At 45.5% G+C, this 22,364-nt stretch overlaps 1 protein-coding gene across 1 annotated transcript in view; it reads left to right on the top strand.

Annotated features, from left to right (window-relative positions):
- LOC135217275 (deoxyribodipyrimidine photo-lyase-like) overlaps window positions 1–22,364 on the top strand; it is a 282,698-nt gene continuing 260,334 nt past the window's right edge. The window contains 2 exon segments of the mRNA XM_064253015.1: window positions 1–162; window positions 5,045–5,197. Of these exon segments, the coding sequence (XP_064109085.1) occupies window positions 16–162; window positions 5,045–5,197 (300 nt within the window). The 5' untranslated portion in view covers window positions 1–15.

The following is a 22,364-nucleotide window of genomic DNA, read 5'->3' on the forward strand; positions in this document are numbered from 1 at the left end:
AGTATTGTTGCGATAATGCGATATGTTATGAATAATCGCATAGGTAGCTACATAATAGGGGAACCGAGAGCGAGACCCCTATTAATAGACCTAAGTAATAGATTCCGTTCTGTGTTCCCAGTACTAGGCAAATTACATGGTCCTAACCTAGATAGCTTGATGGTAAGTATATACTAGTAGCTTGGTAGTCTTTCATTAAAGTTAGTATATACCCAGCTATTTCTCAAAGAATGAATGAAAATAAGTTGGACCTACTACGAGGTATGTAAACGTAAAGGTGTAGGAGTCGTAGGTTGAAGTAAGTTACGAAAGTCGCAAAATCCAGTTGGCGTCTGTCGTTCAGCGTAGGCCTACTTACGTCATCTCGAGGTGAAAACCGATCCTGTTTAATTAAGAGGTAGTATGGCTAAATGTCTCTAATCAAATTCTAGTATAATAAGCTTGTAAGGAAAGTGACGTGCTTATAGGTACCTATAGCAAGACAGAGCCAGATACCTATTACCTTAGGCGTAGGTTGACCCTGTATAAATTTCACGCAGTTGAATATCCTATGTTAGCGTTTTTGGAGATTTTTGATGCACATTAACAGTAAGGCCTAAAGTAATTGCAATTGAACACATCCTAAAGCATATTCTGACAAGTCCCCTGGAAAAGTTTGTCGTTACCTAACCCTAGCAACTAGCCTATACCTGAGAAATACATTCGTCTAAAAATCTCTTTGCATGTCAACCTAGGTATTAGCTATAGTAGGCTTAGATTAGGCTTACTACTAGGCTAATTAACATAGCAACGTCTAGTGTATCCACTAGGGATTGGGGCGTCCAATGTATTTTCGTTCGTTCGATGTATTGCACCGTATTTAGTACTGCTCCTTGGGGGTTAATTACAGTTGTCCGAATAAATATTTCTTAAAATTCTTGTTCAGGAGGTAAAACTGCATAGGAAAACCGCAACTGCCATAGTCTAAGCCGCCGAGGAATAGTACCCTAGATCTACCAACATCACTATTCACTAGCCTAACCTAACCTATGTCAAAGGGTCCTTACCTGTAACCATAGTAAACTAACATAACCTAGGATACTGTAGGTCCTTACTCTACCGAGCACAAGATACTACTATTGTTGTAGATTTAAATCTTCGGTGTACTGAAGCCTTACCTTACGCTCAATCAGAACTTTAAGAATAGGGTAAAAAACCGCATGGTACAGGGGTGGACCATGTACGATCAAAGTGTACAACCCCAAGAAAAGTACATTATAACGCGTCCTGACACCGGAGTAGAGGTCTTTAGCTCCGTTTCTCACCAACAAGAAGTCGCGTCTGATGCCCATCTCCGATGTCAGGACGCGTTATAATGTACTTTTTTTGGGGTTGTACACATTGATTGTACATGGTCCACCCCTGTACCATGCGGTTTTTTACCCTATCATGGTTATGTTAAAATAACCTACTGCTTATAATTGTAATTCATTCTTATGGGTTGTTACCTACCTATCCAAAGCTTTTAACCCTGGCGTCACTGGCCTCTGGTCCCAAATGGTAGTTATAGGAATTGGAATACAAAATTTAGCCAAAACACCAAGGGATGGAACTTGAGGTCACTAAGCGCTGAAAGGGCAATCACGAGTGAAAAGTTTTGGGTAGATCTAGGTAGTAGTAGTACGTAGGGTTGCTTACAAAAAAAGTTTGAGAACCACTGGCCTAGATGAACCTGAAGGAATTTCCAATGGGAAATCCCGCACCGAAGTATACTATATTACTATTCCGCAGCGGCCTAGACTATGGTAGTTGCGGTTTTCTATGCAGTTTTACCTCCTGAACAAGAATTTTAAGTAATATTAATCGGATGACAGTAATTAACCCCCTGGAGCTCGTACTAAACGTGGCGAAATACATTTGACACCTCAGTTCCTGGTGGCTTTCTTATTCATGGGGACGAACGATGTGGTCATGCGGAACGCTTGTGTAGAAATACCGTGATGTTAGGCAGAACCTTGCTATTTATTTTTATTGACAGTGCCCTATGATAGTTTAGGTAGGAGTCAGCCAGGTAAGACCCGGGCAAGATAAGTTAGTTAGGTTAAGTGGCACCCTTATTTTTTGGTAATAGGTAGTTTACAAGTGACCAATATACGATAGAGCTATACAACCTACCCAGCGGTGTAGAGCTCATCAAAACTAACATTTTGAACCCCAACAACTAAGATGGAAGCAATTTTTTCTATGTTGTTTTCCATCAGAGAGGGGCTGCATATTTTTGGTAGATCTAAAGGATGCATATTTTCATATGACATTGATTAGTCCTCCTCTGGATATCTTTGCCTCTCCTCTTATCAGTCTGGCATATGGAGTGCTCAACTAAGTGTTTCATTCTTGATCGCAGGTTACCCTTGTAACTCCTCTTTGATAGCCCATGCTAAGAGCTCCCGATTTGCCAGTATTTCTGGTTGAGATACCAAAGATTTCCCTTTGGCCACTCTTCTGTAAGCCACAAATTGTGCGATTCCTCAACTAATGTGTACCATTAAGTAGATCTTTCTTCATAGGAGCTACTTAGCATCAAATTAAGGATTTACTCATCCACCTTCATCAATACAAGTTCCTCTCCTTCACTATATTTTTCACAGCCCAACTTGGGTGCTGAATAGCCCTTAGGAGAGGGCCTGGATAAAGATGTGTCCCTGAGGACTTGTTCTGTTAGCTTAAGCCACATATTTTGTCTGCCACTTGGAGGGTACTTGTTTTTGTGGCAAAAAACCTGGGACCTGTTAGTTTCTGAGGAGATTTGAGAGTTTTTTTATTCTGTTGCTTTAGGAATTCATTACTGGAGAACCAGATGGGCTGTTTTAGTGCTCAGTGTGAGCTTTGCAGCACTTTGTAATGAGAATTCATCATCTTACACAATAGTGTCATGTCTTTGTATTACTGATAGTCACAAGAATGAGGTGTCCAAAAGCTGTCATTCTTTCTGGCTTCATTAGGCAATTAAGTGGACATGTGGTGTGTCCTGGAAGGAGGACAGTCATCCAATCTGGGCAAGAGCTCACGAAGCCAAGGGTGTTGGTTCACAGGTACTTATGGTAGGTGTCTGTAGATTTCAAATTACCTTTGTCATTTTAACCTGAGGACATTGCTTACAAGTCTTTGGATTCCTTTTTCTTAGGACCTATGATTTCTGTTCAACAGGTTGTGTAATCTCCAAGCTCTTCTCAGGCAAGAGGTACTCGTATAGCATAAGGGGAGTTCTAAGGAAGAGCTCCGCACAGAGATATTGTGTATTAATGTATCTAGCTTCTCAGCAGGCTTCAGTCCCTCTTCAAGAACTATTTCTTTTGAGGGCTTGGCTGGCGGGTAGGCCCCCAGCTGGTCTAGGATGTCTTATACCTCCCCCTCCAAGTATGAGTCTATCCTATTGTTAAGACCGAGGGTTTGTTCGCGTATGAACAAATGACAAATTTTCTAAGACAATTTGTATTTTTCATAGCTACAAACCTGAGGTCTTAACGTTATACTGCCCACCTCTAGCCGCCCCTCTTTTTTGTTAAGTCATCCTGAGTTGGGAAAGACTGGCGTAGATGATCGGCGTTTGACCACTCTTCAACCCGATCTACGCATGCGATCCCAGATATCACAAGATTCCTTGCTTTCATCTGCTTTTTGACCGGATCCAACTAGGTGCTAGAAATTATCCTATTGTTAGACCTCAGGTTTGTAGCTATGAAAAATACAAATTGTCTTAGAAAATTTGTCGTATTTGACAGAACAGTGTAGAAAAGAGTGTATATGATGCAGTATAGGCGAGATAACTTGAAAAATATACCAAATGATATTAGAAATTTACCAACTCTTGTTTATGTTTTTATGCTTATTCTTGGGGGATGATACTCCACAGGCATTGCTGCCTGTGGAGCTTTTCTATATAAAAACCTGAACAAAGTAGTACAGTAAATTTCTCACATTATTTTAGTAGATTTTTCAAGTTGTCACTTGAACTGCATCATATATACCCTTTTCTGTATAGTTCAGTGAAAAATTAATAATAAACAATATCTCCATGTGAAGCTCTTCCATGAGTGACATACATAAGGTCAAATAAGTAAAAGGTGGCTGGTTTCTCTCTCTCTCTCTCTCTTAGGCTACAGAAAAGCTAAACTCTGCCGCAGGGCCCTGTCATTCTCAATATTACATGACCTAGGCTGTACAGGTAGTTGCAGGAGTCATTCTTCTCCTGATCATAAATGTGACTGGGAAGCTGACATTTCTTAATGGAAAGAGCCTCTCTTGTTCTCTGAAGAATGTTCCCACCTTGGAGTAAGTCTCTGCATAGAGGACAAAAGTTTGTAATCTTGTATCAACAAATCCCTGATTGAAAATAATTAATTTAAATTTTTCTTAGATATATGCAAAGCCTTTTATCTAATAAGTCCACCTCTTGGGACAAATCTTAAACTAAAGGTAATATCAAGATACATCTTGAAATTACTAGTCACTTTCAACTCGTAAGAAGCATTAACTTCTTTTTAAAACATAGACAATTATTAATGTTAAATATATGTTACCAACAACTGAACATCACATGACCTCACTAAGTTGTTGTTTAGTTTTTTGTGGTTGCTGACATATAACCATCTCAGCAATTTAGTCATAACAATGCAATAATACTTCCCTCTCTCTCCAACTGTTCATATTCACTCTCATAGTTATCATGTATATTGTATATAAATGTTATTCGTGATTACATATGTATATACATATAGTGAAAATTTTTACCTTTTTTTTAAGAGTTTCATGTTTCTCAAATCTTGCTGAGAGGAACAATTGTGCAGAACAGGCTTTGTAGTATAATTTCTGTTGCAGAGTATTTCTTTGAATATGATTGCTTTTTTCTGTACTATGGTGTAACCTACGTGGAATACTAGTTTGCTTTTTTTTCTTTACTATGTTGTAACCTACGTGGCATACTATTTGGACTTGACTAAGATTTGTATATGACTCATACGTACAATATGTTATTGTTTTTATACTTATATTTTTCTGTTATCAGTTCAGATTCCGGGACTTCACTGTCATTCAGAGGGGATTAAGATATTTCTCTTCCAAGATGCCCCTGGTAGGAGATATCAAGATCAAAATGGTGAAGAGAGAGGAGGAAGTAATCCTTGACATTAACACTCGTCTTGTGAATGACAGGATAAGTGTAAGTATGTCCATGTAATATATAGAATGTTATTTTATACTTACTGGTATGTTACAGTGTACAGCCAGAAATCAGGTCATTCATTCAGATAAGTAGCAAACTCAATCATTACCTGGCTCCCATGTGATGTAGATGTCTGTTAGCTTTGCTTTGTTCTAGTTATTAAATCATCCCAGGCTAAAAGTTTGTAGTATAGTGATGAGGATATGAAACTTAGTTGATCCTTCACAAATACAAAGGTTTATTCATTTCACAGTTAATCTAATTTACAAATAGTCAACTGCTGTCAGTCTGAGGATATGAAACTTAGTTGATCCTTCACAAATATAAAGGTTTATTCATTTCACAGTTAATCTAATTTACAAATAGTCAACTACTGTCAGTCTGAATTCCATTTTGTCTCGGGCCACTGTTGAGTCCAGATGTCTTTCATGACTCGCTGCCTGACTTTTGCAGTTCAAACTTTTATTGATTAAACTTGCAGTTTCTTTTTCCTTTTTTGGTTGTAAGCCTTTTTGCAAGGAATTAAGTGTGTGTTTTTCTTGCCGCTTTGGATATTGTTTTCAGCATCTGGTAATTACACATCAGTTTTTGTACATGAACTTCCCTGCCAGATATATACTTAGCTATAGTCTCCGACGTTCCGACAGAATTTCAAATCTCGCGGCACACGCGACAGGTAGGTCAGGTGGTCTACCTTACCCGCCGCTGGGTGGCGGGCGTATGAACCAATCTATCTCTCCAGCCAGATTTTTTTCTGTCGCTGAAGCGATAACAACTGTTGTCGTTTCTTCCGATATATTCTTCATTTCTCGCTTGCCTGGAGATTGATTTGAACATTTTGGTGACGTATTCGCTCTATGTTGGCTTGGCATACGCTGATTGTGGACCGTTATTGACTTTGCGCTGGATTTTCCTGTAGAATGTCTGATTTTGATTCTGTTTCCAAAACTCCGGTTTATTGTAGTGTCTTACCGAACAATTATAGAGCCGTGATTTTCCACGAGCGGCAGGATACTAAATTCAAATTTAGCGCGTCTGGCGTCGCCAACACTGGTGGTGATGACGTCATCTCCCTCCACTCGCGGGAGAACCAGGTACAACTGCCCAGGTGAATTCAATTCTTTTCCTGCCGGCGTCCGGTGAACATCGGTGGTCGTGCGGTTGGATGACTTTGCTTCGCTTTTTTTTCTGGTGGAATTGATCTTCGGAATTGGTGAAGTACTCTTTTTTTGGCGTTGTTTGTTATTTTGCTTTTTATTTAGGCGTTTGCCATGTCGGATTCTAGTCCGTCGGGAGTTAGGTTTTGCATCTCAGGATGTAAAACTAGATTATCCAAGTTAGAATATGATTCTCACACTAAATGTGTTAAGTGTAGGGACAGGTTTGTTCAGCAGATCGACATGTAACGAGTGTAGTGATTGGACTGATTCTCAATGGAAGTTTTTAGTTCATACTCGGAGAAATTAGCTAAAGACAGAATTAGAAAAGCAGCGCTTAGGGAAAGTAGACTTAGCTCTGCTTCGTCTTGCGCATGCATCTGTTCCTTCTGTTTCTCCTCAAATTGTTATGTCTCCTTTAACTACACCTCCTATTCCTCCTACTAATCCCACTTCTCCGGTTTCTTCCCGTGTAGTTTCTTCCGACACCATTGCCAGTCTGGAATCGAGGTTAGATCAGAAATTTTCGGTACTAGCGAATACGGTTTTTGCAACTTGGTAATTCAGTTAAGACGTTTTTGAGAAAGCGGCCTCAGGTAAGGAGTGTAGTTGAGGGTGCCGTCTGTCTGTCCTGACACGTCTCCTAGACAAAGGTCACTGTCCAGCTCCCCCGCACCGGGGAGAAGACATACCGGAAGTCCAAGGGAGTCGATCGGGATTTGCCCACAGACAGCGCCTCTCTTGTTGAGCCTGTTGCGCCTCAACAGGGCTCGGTTAACGCGTTGGAAAGGTGTTGCGGTCAGACGCCTTTCGAATGATTCAAGCGATTCGTCTCCGGTCGCGCGGCGCTCTTGGCGAGATTCGCCGTTTCGCGTCCCTTAAAGAGGCGTTCAGGCGCCGATTCTTCGCCTCCTCCAGTCAAGCGGTATAAGGAGCCTGAGAGTAGGGTTGCGCCGCGGCCGTTAGCGGCTCGTTCGTCGCCTCAATCTGTGCCTTTTTCGGCTCCATCTACTAGTAGAGATTGTGGTTTTAGCGCTGTAGCTAGCAGTTCTAAGGGTGTTTCTTTAGGCGCTTTTTCGTCTGTTACGCCTGATGCGCCTGTTTCGCCTCGAATTTCGGCGGCTCCGAGCGAGGCGCAAGTAGTTTTTCCGCCTCCTGCTGAACATTTAGGCTCTTCCAAGCCTTCGTTAACTGTTTTTGATTCGTCTCTGGCGCCTTTGCGCAAGCAGTTAGAGATGTTAACCAACTGGATGAATGAGTCCAAGGGTGGTTCGAAACCTTCAGATCCGGTTGTAGTTCCGTCTACTTCTTCGGCGTATCGGAGAATGAAGAAGAAGTAGAGGAGGAGGATTCACATCACCTCTCGTGTTATTCACGTCTCCTTAGATTTCTTCTGGTATCTTATCCAGATTATTTTTGAGAAAGCGGCTCCGCGCTCCCCAACTTCGACTTTTTTGATGAGAGGAAAACTTCAGACGCCTCTCCTCCCAAAACTTGTTCTATCTAAAGCGGTTAGACATTCGTTGAAAGAGACGGAGAAATGGATGTCTATGAAAGAGGACTTAGGGAAGGCTCTTTTTTGCTTACCCTCCCTCTAAGTTTGCTTCGTAAGAGGTATAGGTTTTATGTAACTGGGGAAGCTCCTTCTCTGGGAGTTTCTGCCTCCTCCCAGGGAGACTTCTCCAGTTTAATCGAATCCTCTAGAAGATCTGCTTTCGCCGCAGCGAAAGTTTTCTTACAGCGCCTGAGTTGGACCACGTTGTAAAGAATCAATTTAAACTTTTGGAAGTCTTTAGCTTCCTTGATTGGACTATTGGCGCTTTAGCGGCCAAGATCGAAGACTGTCCTTCTCTTTCCCAGGAGTTAGCGGAGGATTGGATTGGTGTTCTGTCCTGTGCGACAAATCCATTAGGGATGGATGTGATAGATTGAGCTTCGCTCATCGCCTTTGGTACCCTTAAGAAAAGGCAACTTTGGTGCTCCTTTGCTTTCTAAAAGGGTTACGTCCCAACAGAAGTCTGCTCTCTTGTTTGCTCCTTTTGTGAAAGATAACCTCTTCCAGACGATGTAGTGTTGTCAATTTCGTCTGCGCTAGATAAGAAATCTACTTCGGATTTACTGGCACAGTCTACTAAGAGAACCTAAAGCTCCTGTGGAGACGTTCCTTCGGTTTCTCCTCTGGTCCCGCCAAGCGCCTTTTCGAGGGAGAAAACCCAAGCGCTTCTTTCGGCCGAATCGAATTTGCGACCTCAGTCTAAGGCCTCGGCCAAGGTTAACAAACCTTCCAAATGAAAGCTCGGTTCTTCATGCACCAGTGGGAGCCAGGCTGGCTCTGTTTTGGGAGGAATGGGAAAAAACAGAGGAGCAGAAGCCTGGGTAGTGCCCAAGTACTCCAAGTTCGGCTATCGTATTCCTCTCGTTTCACCTCCCTCGCTCTCACCTGTGCCAATTTCCATTCCAGGCATACTCTCCGGGCTCAGACAAATTTCTGCGCTAGCCGCAGAAGTGGAAGCGCTTGTTCTCAAAGAAGCGATAGAACAGATAGAAGGGGATTTTCCTCCAGGCTTTTACAATCGCCTTTTGTAGTTCCCAAGTCATCAGGGGGCTGGAGGCCGGTTTTGGATGTGAGCGCCCTGAACTTGCATGTCCAGAAAAACAAAATTTCATATGGAGACCACTCGGTCGGTTCTGGAGTCCATCAGACAGGGGGATTGGATGGTCTCTCTGGACATGCAAGACGCTTATTTTCACATTCCGATACATCGCGAATCTCGGAAGTACCTGAGTTCATGTTCGAAGGCAAGGTGTTTCAATTTCGGGCGCTTTGCTTCGGACTAGCGACCGCTCCTCAAGTTTTCACCAGGGTTCTATCCCCGATAGGAAGCTGGCTACACATATTAGGAGTAAGAATCTCCCTCTATCTGGACGATTGGCTCTCCGGTCGGAATCAGAGAGTCGGTGCATGAAGGACCTTGGAACAACTCTGGATCTTGCAGAAGTTAGGAATTCTGGTCAACAAACAGAAGTCCCAGTTGGTTCCATCTCAGAGCATCCTTTATTTGGGGATGATTCTGAATGCTCAAGTTTTTCGGGCTTTTCTGTCCCCCGAAGAGGGTTCCAAGGCTGTCTGGAGACAGTTCAGGAGTTCTTGGACAAAAAGGTAAGTTCTGCCAATCATTGGATGAGGCTCCTGGGCAAATTGACGTCAGTGGAGAAATTTGTGACGTTGGGAAGACTGCACTGAGACCTCTGCAGTTTTTCCTGAGAGCCTCTTGGTGCAGGAAGACACAACCAGACTCGATTACCTTTCCTGTCACAGATCAAATAAAGAGACCTAAGGTGGTGGCTCTCTCGAGCAAGGTTGGAAGAAGGGTTAGATTTACGACCCATCCTCCTCCCGAACCTACAGTTCTTTTCCGACGCATCGGACACAGGTTGGGGAGCCCTACTGGGAAATCAACGGACTTCAGGAGCTTGGTCGGAGAAGGAGAAGAAGTTCCACATAAATGTAAAGGAAAACTGTTAGCATTTTCTTAGGGCTCAGACAGTTTCGGAGCTTAGTAAAAAGGCCGAGTAGTGCAGTGCATTCCGACAACTCCACGGCTCTCTCGTACGTGCGGAAACAGGGGGGGACTCAGTCTTTCTCTCTGTACGAAGTAGCCAAGGATCTCCTCCTGTGGTCAAACGAAGCGAAGGTTCAGCTAGTCCCGAGATTTGTTCCGGGAAAGATGAACGTCCTGGCGGACGAGTTAAGTCGTCAACAGCAAGTGTTACCTCTGGAGTGGACTTTGGACAACAAGATTTGTCAGAAACTTTGGCGCCTTTGGGGACGACCGTCAATAGACCTGTTCGCGACATCGAGGCAACAACCGTCTTCCTCTCTTTTGTTCTCCAGTCCCAGATCCTCTAGCTAGCTTGGTCGGTGGACGCAATGCTGTTGGATTGGTCGGGTCTGGAAGCTTATGCATTCCCTCCGTTCGGTCTAATAAGAGAGGTGGCTGACAAGTTCATGTCGCACAGCAATGTAACGCTAACGTTAATCGCTCCCTTTTGGCCCAGGAAAAGAGTGGTTCCCGGACCTTCTCCTCCAGTTGTTAGTAGACTTCCCCAGACTTCTTCCTCCAGAGAAGTGGCTTCTCAAACAACCTCACCTTCAAGAAGGGTTCCACCAAAACTTGTCCGCTCTAGCTCTGACAGGGTTCAGACTGTCGGAATCTTGTCGAGCGAAAGGATTTTTCAAGAAGAGCTGCAGAAGCTATCGCTCGTTGTAGGAGAGAGTCTTCTAACAAACTCTATCAAGGGAAGTGGAGAATCTTCAGAGAGTGGTGTAGAAGTGCTAAAGTCTCTACTTCTGAGACCTCTTTAACAGAAATAGCAGATTTTCTTCTATTTCTTAGGAACTCTAAGAACTGGCTCCTTCGACGATCAGAGGATATAGAGCCATGCTCTCTTCGGTTTTTCGACATCGAGGTTTGGATATTTCCTCAATTCAGATCTGTCGGACCTCATTAGTCTTTCGAAACCACTAAGCTCCCGCAAGATACAGTGGCTTGGAACTTAGATGTGGTGCTTAAGTTCCTCATGGTCCACCGTTTGAGCCTTTGAAGTCGGCTTCACTCAGGAACTTGACTAAGAAGGCACTCTTTCTTATTGCACTAGCTTCTGCTAAGCGTGTCAGCGAATTGCACGCTATAGACAAAAGAGTCGGTTTCTCTCAAGGCAATGCTGTATTTTCGGTATCTTTGACCTTTCTAGCCAAAAATGAGAATCCTTCTAATCCTTGCCGAGGAGTTTTGTGTAAGGAACTTATCTGATTTGGTTGGACAATGAGGAGGAAGAAAGGCTCTTATGTCCAGTCAGGGCTATTAAGCAGTATCTGTTTGCCACTAAGGGTATCAGAGGACAATCTTCTAAGCTCTGGACCTCGGTTCAAAATCCCTCTCGTCCTCTTTCTAAGAATGCTATATCGTTCTTTATTAGAGAGCTTATCAGGGAAGCTCACTCGCAGTCCGAGAACGACAATCTTTCCGTTCTGAGAGTTAAAGCTCACGAGGTTTAGAGCAGTGGCAACTTCTTTAGCATTCAGAAAGAATTTATCTTTAGCTTCGATTCTTCAGAGCACGTTCTGGAGATCGAATTCGGTTTTTGCGACGTCATTATCCTCAGATAGAAACGGTTTTCGAGAATTGTAAAACGTTAGGTCCGGTGGCGGTTTCTGGCATGGTGTTGGGAGAAACGGCACAGGGGTCGTCACCTCTATGCTAACTTTTCACCTTGAATAGGTTGTCGAGTCAAGGGAAGCTGGGGGGGGTACTGAGTACCTGGGATACTACTAACCAGTCTGTAGGAAGATTTTTACAATGGTTGGGTATATATGTTTTTAAATCTGGTGGTTGGTGACAAATGTTTTGTATGATTGAATTTCTGGTCTTAGCCAGGGCAAGGGCAATCTTTGTTGTTACTATCCTCCGTCAGTCAGTCACCTGCTCGCTTGAACTACGGAAGGATTCCACTCCTGTAGAGGCTAACTTTGGGCAAATTCCAATTCCTCTACAATAGTAAGAAGAAAGCACCGACCAGAGGCAGTAACAGTCTGCTGTATGCTCTCTTACAAGGTAAGGTACAACAGACACCTTGAGTGTTACTGGTATTGCAATAAATGTAACCAATTTAACAAATACTAGTGGTCCACTAATCCCACCTTCCCATAAATGTGTAATCAGCTCTATAATTGTTCGGTAAGACACTACAATAAAAATGAAATTTTCATTATTAAAATGAAGTTTTATTGTATACTTACCGAACAATTATGATTATACCCACCCTCCTCCCCTTAGGTGGACGGACGGGCAGAAAGAATTGGATTCACCTGGGCAGTTGTACTGGTTCTCCCGTCCGAGTGGAGGGAGATGACGTCATCACCACCAGTGTTGGCGACGCCGACGCGCTAAATTTGAATTTAGTATCCTGCCGCTCGTGGAAATCACGGCTCTATAATTGTTCGGTAAGTATACAATAAAACTTCATTTTAATAATGAAAATTTCATTTTTGTTTAGAGTATGTGTACCGATGGATGTAAGGTGAGGTTACCGAAAGCTGCGGTGGACCCTCACACTTTCTGTGTTAAATGTAGGGGGAATGAAATGTTTTCGTTTAGTAACCCGTGTCAAGAGTGTGAGGTTTTGAACGAAGATGAATATAAGGCTCTTTCTTCTTATATTAGGAAACTTGAAAGGGATAGGGTACGTAAAGCTTCTTCAAGGAGCTCGAGCAGGTCGAGAATGATGAGAATGAAACTAACATTAATGTAGTTTTAGAACCTTCCTCCCAGGTCTCAGCTCCTGCTCCCCGCACCGAAGCCGTAGATTCGTCTTCGGAGGCGGCGGCCTCAAAAGCTTCCTTGTGTTCTAAGGAAGACAAGAATCTTCGTACTGAGCAAGGTAAGAGTGTCAGTGATGATAAGTGCCAGTGTACCCAGTGATGTGGAGGGTGCGTCTGACCGGCTCCTTAGTGCCTCCAGGCCTAGACCTCTTCCAGACTCCCAGTTCCAGTGGAGGAGGAAAGTCGAAAGCCGCAGGAGGGCTAGGGAGAGCCCCCACCGGTCAGGCGTCCCCTCGGCAGATCCTGAAGTTCGCTCCCAGGCTGATTTCGATCGTAAGAAGAAGAATATTCTTCGCCAGTGTTTTTCGTCATCCTCTTCTCCTTCGCCGAAGCGTGGGTGAGCTCTAAGGAGGCGTCACGCCCGTTGAAGAGGGCTGCGGAGGCTCCCTTCAGTACGTTAGCGTCCAGCCCAGAAGACTTTTCTGATGTAGCTTCCTTGCAAGCAAAGAAGCCTAGGAGATCCGGTGATCGCCCTCCTTCTCCCGCCTCGCGCTGAGCTTGCTTCGGAAGAAGATCCTGGGGACTCTCCTTCTCGAGTACTAGCGGGCCTACAAGCTCAGATCACAGCCTTGGCGGACTCCTTGGCATCGAGATCGCGTAGAAGGAAGGATTTGTCTCTCCCGATCAAGAGAGTCGAGGCGCGTTTCGTCGGAAGAGCGCTCTCCTTGTAATCGGCGTTCTCCTTCTTTTGAGGATTCTTCTACTCATCGTAACATTTCACGAGAGGAACACCACTCGCGCTCGGAGGTGTCGAGACGCCATTCGACGGATAGGCGCTCCTTGGACTATGAAGATATTTCCTCAAATCGGATTCCTGCCTCGGGTAGACGCTCAGCCCCTTCTGTTTCTCCTTCTTCTAGAGTTCGCAAGAAGAAGAGAGTCGCTCAGGTCATAGAAGACTTGTTCGTCGTCTCCGTCTCTTCTTTCTCTCCTCGTCTTCTCAGAGAACCCCTAGGGAATGCCCTTCTGAAAGTAGGCGCACTTCTCCTTCCGACTACTGTAGTCGGGCGTCGGATAACGTGACTGGTAGGCGCTCATCGCACGGAGTTCGCTCCTCCCCTGTAAGACATCAAGAGTCTAGTAGGAGCCCTGCTCCTGGTAAGCGTCATTCGTTTAGTAGCTGTTCTCCTGGAGAAAGACACCTTGATCCTCGTTTGCTTCGTTCTCCTAGTAGGCGCTCTTCGTTCTCGAGACTCCCTACTCCTGATCGGTCTCCTCTTGCTAGAAGTCAAGAACGCCTCAAGCGCCCTGATTCTGTTAGGCGCTCGGAGCCTTACAGACGTTCTCCCCTTGGTAAGGACCAAGATCTCGCAGAACGCCCTGTTTCGTTTAAAGCGCTCGGAGCGTAGCAGCCGCTCTCCGCTTCGTAGGCATCAAGAGCCTCTAAAGCGCCCTGCTCCTGAAAGGCGCCCTATTTTTTAGCAACGTTTTCGCCGCTTGGTAGGCGCCAGGATTCCACTAAGCGCCCTGTGGACAGATAGGCGCTCGGCGCCTAGTAGCCGCTCTCCTCACGATCGGCGACAGGATCTTAGCAGGCGCTCTCCCTCTCGTAGTTTCCCTAGGGATATAGACGTGGTCTTTCTAGAGAATGCGAGTTTAGACAAGAATTTTCGGATAAGCGTCCTTCTTTTACAACTCGTCGTTCTCCTGTACGCCTTTTCTAACTTTGGAATCTTCTCCTCATTCAAGACGTTTGTCTCCTTCATCGCACTGTACCCCAGCTAGGAAATCATCTAAGGATTCTCATAAGGATCCTCATCCCCGTTGTCCTCCTCAAGAAGACCAGGAAGCCTCTGAGGAAGAAACTAATACATCGGCAACAGTTTCTTCGTACAAGAAGCTCACAGAACTTCTCCTTCAGGAGTTCGGAGAGTCTTTGAGCCCTACTGCTCCTCCCCTTCTCCACACTCGTTGTTCTCCACAGCGAAAGCAACGAAAGGATCTTCGTGTGTGAGAATGAAGCCGACTCTTTCTATGAAGAAAGCGCTCAAGAGTTTCGGTTCATGGATGCGTACTAAAGAGGAAAGCGGGGAAAACAATGTTTGCCTTCCCTCCGTCGAAAGCTTTCAGGAAGGACAGGATTTTGGTATGAGACAGGAGAACCCTTGGGACTGGGCCTTCCGTCTTCAGCTGACGCAGATTTTTCGGCACAGTAGACGCCACTAGAAGAATCAGCTTTGAATTCGGCCAGAACTACGTGGGCAATGAATGAAATGGATCACATTCTAAAAGGCATTTCATACAATCAACTTACCTGTCAGATATATACATAGCTAAGACTCCGTCGTCCCCGACAGAAATTCAAATTTCGCGCCACTCGCTACAGGTAGGTCAGGTGATCTACCGGCCTGCCCTGGGTGGCAGGACTAGGAACCATCCCCGTTTTCTATCATATTTTCTCTGTCGCCGGTGGTATCACATTGTTGTTATTACCTCCTGACTTGGATTCTTTTTTCAACATTTGATCAACGTTTTTTCGACTTTTTGGGTGACGTATTTGGATCGTGTTTTGGCATTCGCTACTGTGGACTGTTTTTGGAATAACTCTTTGGATTTTTCTCAGGATGTCTGATTCTAATGAGTGTGAGAATGTGTGTGAATGTAGGCTGCAGGGTGAGGATACCGAAAGCTTCGGTTGATCCTCACACTGTATGCCGTAAATGTAGGGGGTGCAGTGTTCTGCTACTAACACTTGTAAGGAATGCGAGAGTTTTGAATGCAGAAGAATGGAAGACTTTGACTTCTTATTTGAAGAAGTTAGAGAGGGATAGAGTTAGAAGACTGAAAGGTGTGAATTCAAGGCTATTGAGCCTTTAAATAATTCTAACCCTACTTCTGGAGAATCTCCCTATAAATCTCATTCTCAGAGTGTCTTTTCGGATTCGGCATCGGAATCGCCAATCTGAAAGCGACGATTCGAGACATGAAGTCCAAGATGGCGGACTCGAAAGGTAAGGCTAGTGATAGTGAAAATTTTAGTGAAGTGAGCCCTATCAGTGTTGTGGAGGGGGCGTTTGATCGTCCCTGCGGCGCTCCCAGGCCTAGACCTCTTCCAAGCTCACATGCCCAGAGGAGAAGGAAAGTCGAAAGCCTTTTTGGTTAAGGAGGTCGTGGGGAATCCCCAACGGTCCAGACGTCCCCTTCAGCTAGCTTTGCTTCATGGCAGCCAGCTCAAGGGCGCTACAGGAAAAAAAGCGTCCTTCGCGAGTGTTTCTCGTCCTCTCCTCTCCCTCACCTAAACGAGGGTGGAAGGAGTCGACCTTAATCGAGACCGCTGAAGCGTCATATGAAGCAAGACATTGATTCTAGCCCGGAGCGCTTCTCGTATGAGCGCCCCGTCTGCTATTAAGAAGGCGAAGGTGGCTTCAACGTCACCTGAACGCTTATGAGGAAGTACCCCATCATGCTTCTTCCCCGAGTGATGACGAAGGGCGTCAGGCGCTAGACGTAGGAGAAGCGTCAAGGAAGATCATTATGGCGGTGCAAGAACAACTATCATCTCTTGTGGGAGTTTTAGCGCCCGTCGGAAGGACGTGACGCTTCCTATTAAGAAGTCTCGTCCTCTCGCACCCTGCTCGGAAGACGTCTTTTAGAAGTGAAGCGTCAAATCAAGAGGATCTTAGACGTGACTCTCCGTCCAAGATTGTGACGCCGAGTAGGAAGCCCTTAGAAAGCGAAGGCGTCTTCCGGACGCGAAGCGTCTTCTAAACGTCAACAAGAGACGTCATACATGACGCTCGAGAGCGGGAAGCGTCATACATGACGTCTTCTAAAGCGCGAGAGAAGCCGCAGGTTGTGACGGCTTCCAAGCCGATCAGAATGGGAAAAAGGAAAGACTTTCATTCCCTTAGACCCCTCTCCGATCAGGAGTTTGTCTCCCCCAGAAGAGGACATTCTGAAAGGAGAACAGAAACTCAGGATTATCACGAGTTCGAACGAAACTCGGAGGATGAACGATCTTGGAAGAGAGGGCTTATCCAACTATAAGGGTGTTGACAACCATGCTTCTGGAGGAATACGGAGACGAGTTGACTCCGGCTGCTCCTCCTCTCCGCGCTCGCTCTTTTCGAGTGCGAAGGCGAAGAAGACTTCGTCTTTTCTGAAGATGAAGCCCACCATCTCGATGAACGCGGGCTTTAACACGCCTTAGACGCCTGGATGAAGTCGAAGAAAGACTTAACCAGGACAGTATTTTGCATGCCTCCAGCAAGGTTAGCTGGGAAAAGAGGCATATGGTACAGACGGGGGAGGATATGGGTATCGCTCTCCCTTCTACTACAGAGGCAGACTTGTTTTCAACGTTAGTTTGACGCTTCAAGGCGTCCTAGTCTTAATTCTGCCCGCATAACTTGGAGTATTTCGGAACTGGATCATCTCCTCAAGGGACTTTTCCATGTATTGGAAGTATTCAACTTCTTAGATTGGTCCCTTGGGGTGATGTCCAAGAAAGCTCACGATTCGCAGGGAATCGAACCTGAAGCCCTGTTATGCATTTTGTCGTGCATCGACAAAGCAGTACAGATGGATCTTTGGAAGTCTCTGCATTATTTGGAGCAGGTCTTTTGAAGAAAAGGACAGTGTATGGCGCCTTCTTAACAAAGGCAGTCTCGCATGCGCAGAGGGCAGCTCTGCTATATGCTCCTCTTTCGGACTATTTGTTTCCTTCTAAGTTAGTGAAGGACGTAGCTCACTCTTTTAACTGAGAAGGCGACACAGGATCTTCTGACGCAGTCAGCTACGAAGAAGAAACCTGCTTTAGTGTCGGACAAGAAAGAACCTACCACTTCTAGGCAGCCCTTTCGAGGTGGTCCGATCTCCAGACCTCCCGCAAGAAGGAAGGCTCCAGAGAGAAGAGTAGGTCCGCCTTTCGTCCCTTTAAAAAGGGCAAATGAAACATTTCTCCTCCAAACACCAGTAGGTGCCAGGCTCCTGGAATTCGTGGAAGCCTGGACACTGATAGACGCAGACGCGTCTTCACTAAAGATCTTAAGGAAGGGATATCGTATCCCCTTTCCTGAATACTCCGCCCCTAACATCTATACCAGGGAACTATCAGCCAAGTACAGGATCCTGTGCTGAGGGATACTCTTCGATCAATGGTGGAACAAATGTGGGACAAGAAGAGTGCAGTAGAACTAGTACTGGATCAAAACTCCCCGGGGTTTTACAATCGCCTTTTTCTAGTGGCGAAAGCCTCGGGAGGCTGGAGACCAGTACTAGACGTCAGCGCTCTGAACAAATTTGTTCAGAAGGAGAGTTCTCCATGGAGACTTCTGCTTCAGTCCTAGCGTCATTACGACAAGGAGATTGGTATGGTGTCTCTAGATCTCCAAGACGCCTACTTTCAACGTCCCGATCCACCCTTCATCGAAGAAGTACCTCCGTTTCATGACGGGGGGAGGATCTTTCAGTTCAGAGACCTTGTGTTTTCGGCCTGTCCACAGCTCCTCAGGTCTTCACAAACCTGATGATGGAATGTGGCGAGATTTCTTCATCTCAAGGAGTTGAATGTCTCGATGTACCTAGACGACTGCTCATCAGGGCCAGATCGGGAGAGACAGTGGTTTGGAGGACCTAAAGTTAACGCTAGATTTGACCAAGGCGTTGGGATTGCTTGTGAACCTCGAGAAGTCTCAGATGACCCCCAGACCAAGACCTAGTCTATCGGGGTGGGGATTCGGATGGATTCTCGGGGTTTTCTGAGTTTTTCCTTCGCAAGAGAGAACCGAAAAAGGTTGAGGATAATCTCTCTCTTTCTTAGAGAAACAGCAAACGTCAGTGAGGGAATGGTTGAGCCTTCGGGGACGCTTTCCTCGCTGGAACAATTCTTCCCTCTCGGAAGACTTCATATCCGTCCACTTCAATTCTTCCTCAAGAAGTCTTGGAGCTGGAAAAACGGACAACTGTCGGACGTTTTCCCCATTCCAGTGGAGGTAAAGGCACACCTACAATGGTGGTTGCGGCCTCTGGAGAACAAAGGGGTCTCTCTAAGATCAAGAACCCAGACCTAAGTGTTGTTCTCCGAGCGCGTCGGAGACGGGTTGGGGAGCGACATTAGGCTCGGAGGAAGTGTCAGGCACCTGGGAACCAGCCAACAAGGTGTCCTGGCACATAAATTGCAAAGAGCTCTTCCGCCGTTCACCTGGCTTTGAAGAGCCTAGAACCTCTGGTGAGAGACAAGGTAGTACAAGTAAACGTGGACAACACCACCGCACTTGCCTACATTCGGAAACAGGAGGGACTCACTCCTCGTTCCTTTACGAACTCACGAGGGACCTATTACTTTGGACGTCTCACAGGACATCTCCCTGCTGACAAGGTTCGTACAGGGAGTAAGGAATGTGAGGGCGGACAGGCTCAGCATGGAGGAACCAGGTCCTTCATACAGAATGGACTCTGCACGAGGAAGTATGTCGCGATCTCTGGTCTCTGTGGGGAACTCCTCACGTGGATCTATTCGCAACATACATTTCAAAAAGGCTCCCAGTGTTTTGCTCGGTCGTGGAAGACCCAAGAGCAATTATGGTAGGACGCCTTCCTGCTAAAACTGGTCTCGAGTGGACGTGTACGCTTTTCCCCCATTCAAATCCTGGGGTTAGTATTGAAAAAGTTTGTGGCGTCAAAAGAGACGAGGATGACTTTAATAGCCCCCTTTTGGCCGGCCCAAGGAATGGTTCACGGAGGTGGTAGAGTGGATCGTAGACTTTCCAAGATCCCTACCAGGAAGGACGGATCTTCTCAAACAACCACACTTCAAGAGGTACCATCAAAACCTCCCCGCTCTCGCTCTGACTGCCTTTCGACTATCGAAAGACTTGTCAGAGCGAGAGGCTTTTCTCGCGAAGTGGCAAGCGCGATCGCGAGAGCTCGCAGAACCTCACTTCGAAAGTATACCAGTCGAAGTGGGAGGTCTTTAGAAGGTGGTGTAGAGCCAAGAAGTTGTCCCTCCTCCTCTACCTCTATAGCGGAAATTGCTGATTTCTTGCTATTCCTGGAGTAAAATCGCATCTAGCCGTATCCACAATAAAGGGATACAGGAGTATGCTCTCGGCTGTATTCAGGAACAGAGGTTTGGATCTGGCAAATAACAAAGATCTCCACGATCTCATAAGATCTTTTGAGACGTCAAAGTCTAAAGAGCCAGTACCTCCGAACTGGAACTTGGACGTAGTCCTCAAATATCTGTCTTCGGATAGATTTGAACCTCCTCATCAGGCCTCATTTAGAGACGTAACTAGAAAATGCCTATTTCTTTTATCGTTAGCAACGGCGAAAAGAATTAGTGAGTTACAAGCTCTGCAGGATAAAGTAAAGTAGGATTCAGGAAGACTCGGCGATTTGCTCGTTTAAAACTCTGTTTTTAGCGAAAAACGAGAATCCCACGAATCCCTGGCCTAGGTCATTCGCAAATCAAAGGAATGTCTAGTCTCGTAGGCAGAGAAGCAGAGAGGTCTCTATGCCCTGTTAGAGCTCTGAAGTTTCTATCTTCAGAGGAAACGTCAGTTGGGAGGCTCTAGACAGGTCTTTGTGGTTGCGCGGTCAAAGACCCCACAAGACTGATGTCAAGAACGCTCTAGCGTTCTTTGTAAGGAACGTCATTACGGACGCTCACAAGGTCTGTCCGAGGACGAACAATTACAACTGCTTGAGAGGTAAAAGCTCATGAAGTAACGAGCGGGGTTGCGACGTCTCTCTCGTTTTATAAGAATATGTCACTTAAAAACATATTAGATACGACATATTGGAGATGCAACTCGGTATTTGCATCTCATTACTTGGAAAGACGTCGTGTGACGTATGAGAAGTGCTTTTCTCTAGGTCCTATCGTATCGGCAGATACGATTCTGGGTACGGGAGCCGACACCAATCCTTAGAATGTATATACTGTTCTTCTGTTTGGATATGGTCGAGAATCTCTTCAACTTCGAACAATGAGGATTCAGGCTCCGCACGGGCGGCCCCGTCTATGTTGTTCATAAGAGAATTCTTCGTCATATCCAATTAGTTTTGAGTATAAATTTTTCTTTTTTTTTTTTTTTTTGAAAAAAAATTATGTATGTGTGCGTAGTGGTTTTTGAGTTACGGTTGTTGTGACGAGTTCGTGGGGATAACTCGTAACAATCCTTAGTTCTAACACATGGGTTATTTGGATCAGGTGGTCGGGATTGGTTGTGTGCTCCTTCATAAGGTGTATTGTCATATAAGTGGATCAGCACCCATTGACAAAGTCCTTTTAGGCTCTGCTGAGTAAGTGGGTAAGACCCCCATCGGCAGACCCACAAGAACTCTTGGCCATAGATCACATATCTCGCTAAAGTTTCTTGTTGGAGGATGCAGACTACTGGGGCAAACAAACACCCACCAAGTCTACCACCTATCAGGTAGGAACCAAGGTTTTATTTATACCTACAACATATGTTGTTTACCTGTCTATTCCATATAGTAGCTGTCTCTTACCCTCCACCGAAGGGTGCCAATCAGCTATGTATATATCTGACAGGTAAGTTGATTGTATGAAAATGATATTGTTATGTTACAATAAAGTTTCATACATACTTACCTGGCAGATATACAATAATAAAGGCCCAGGCCACCCAGCCTCCCCGCAGGAGACAGGTGGAGAGAGAAAATATGATAGAAAACGGGGATGGTTTCCTAGTCCTGCCACCCAGGGCAGGCCGGTAGATCACCTGACCTACCTGTAGCGAGTGGCGCGAAATTTGAATTTCTGTCGGGGACGACGGAGTCTTAGCTATGTATATATCTGCCAGGTAAGTATGTATGAAACTTTATTGTAACATAACAATATCATTTTTAGAGTCTTGGAAGTTTTCAACTTTCTCGATTGGTCCCTCGGAGTCCTAGCCAAGAAAACTCAAGGACCGGACACGTTTTCTCCGGAGGATTTGAATTGTGTCTTATCCTGTATGGATAAATCGGTGAGAGATGGGGCCAGCGAAATAGCTTCACTGTTTGGAGCAGGGGTCTTGAAGAAAAGATCAGTATTTTGCTCATTTTTAACAAAGTCGGTCTCACATGCTCAGAGATCGTCTTTGCTTTTTGCCCCTCTCTCTACACAGCTGTTTCCTAAACACCTGGTTCAAGACATTTCGAAGGCTCTCTCTGCCAAAGCTACGCAGGACCTTCTAGCACAGTCTGCAAGGAAGCCGCGCCCTACCTTCCAGACTAAGACAAAGAAAGCTAAGCCGACCTCTCAGGAACCCTTTCGAGGGGCATCTACCTCTAGATCCTCTTCGTTCAGAGGTCGGAAACCAAACAGAAGAGGGAGGACTTTTACGAAGTCAATCAAACCTCCCAAGTAAGACTCAAGTCCTTCAGACAACTGTAGGCGCCAGGTCTTTTACAGTTTGCAGAAGTCTGGGCCCAGAAAGACGCAGATGCCTGGACCCTGTCAATTTTGAGGAAGGGCTATCTAATCCCGTTCTCTTCGAGGCCTCCCTTGACGAATACCCCGAGGGAGTTGACGGCCAGATACAGGGACCCCATCATGAATCAAGCCCTCCGACTAGCGGTAGATCAGATGCTGGAAAAGGAGGCGATCGAACTAGTGGAGATCATCTTTCGGCAGGCTTTGTTTTACAACCGCCTGTTCCCTAGTTCCGAA

Source organism: Macrobrachium nipponense, chromosome 7 (assembly GCF_015104395.2).
Source record: "Macrobrachium nipponense isolate FS-2020 chromosome 7, ASM1510439v2, whole genome shotgun sequence".
Lineage (NCBI taxonomy): Eukaryota > Metazoa > Arthropoda > Malacostraca > Decapoda > Palaemonidae > Macrobrachium > Macrobrachium nipponense.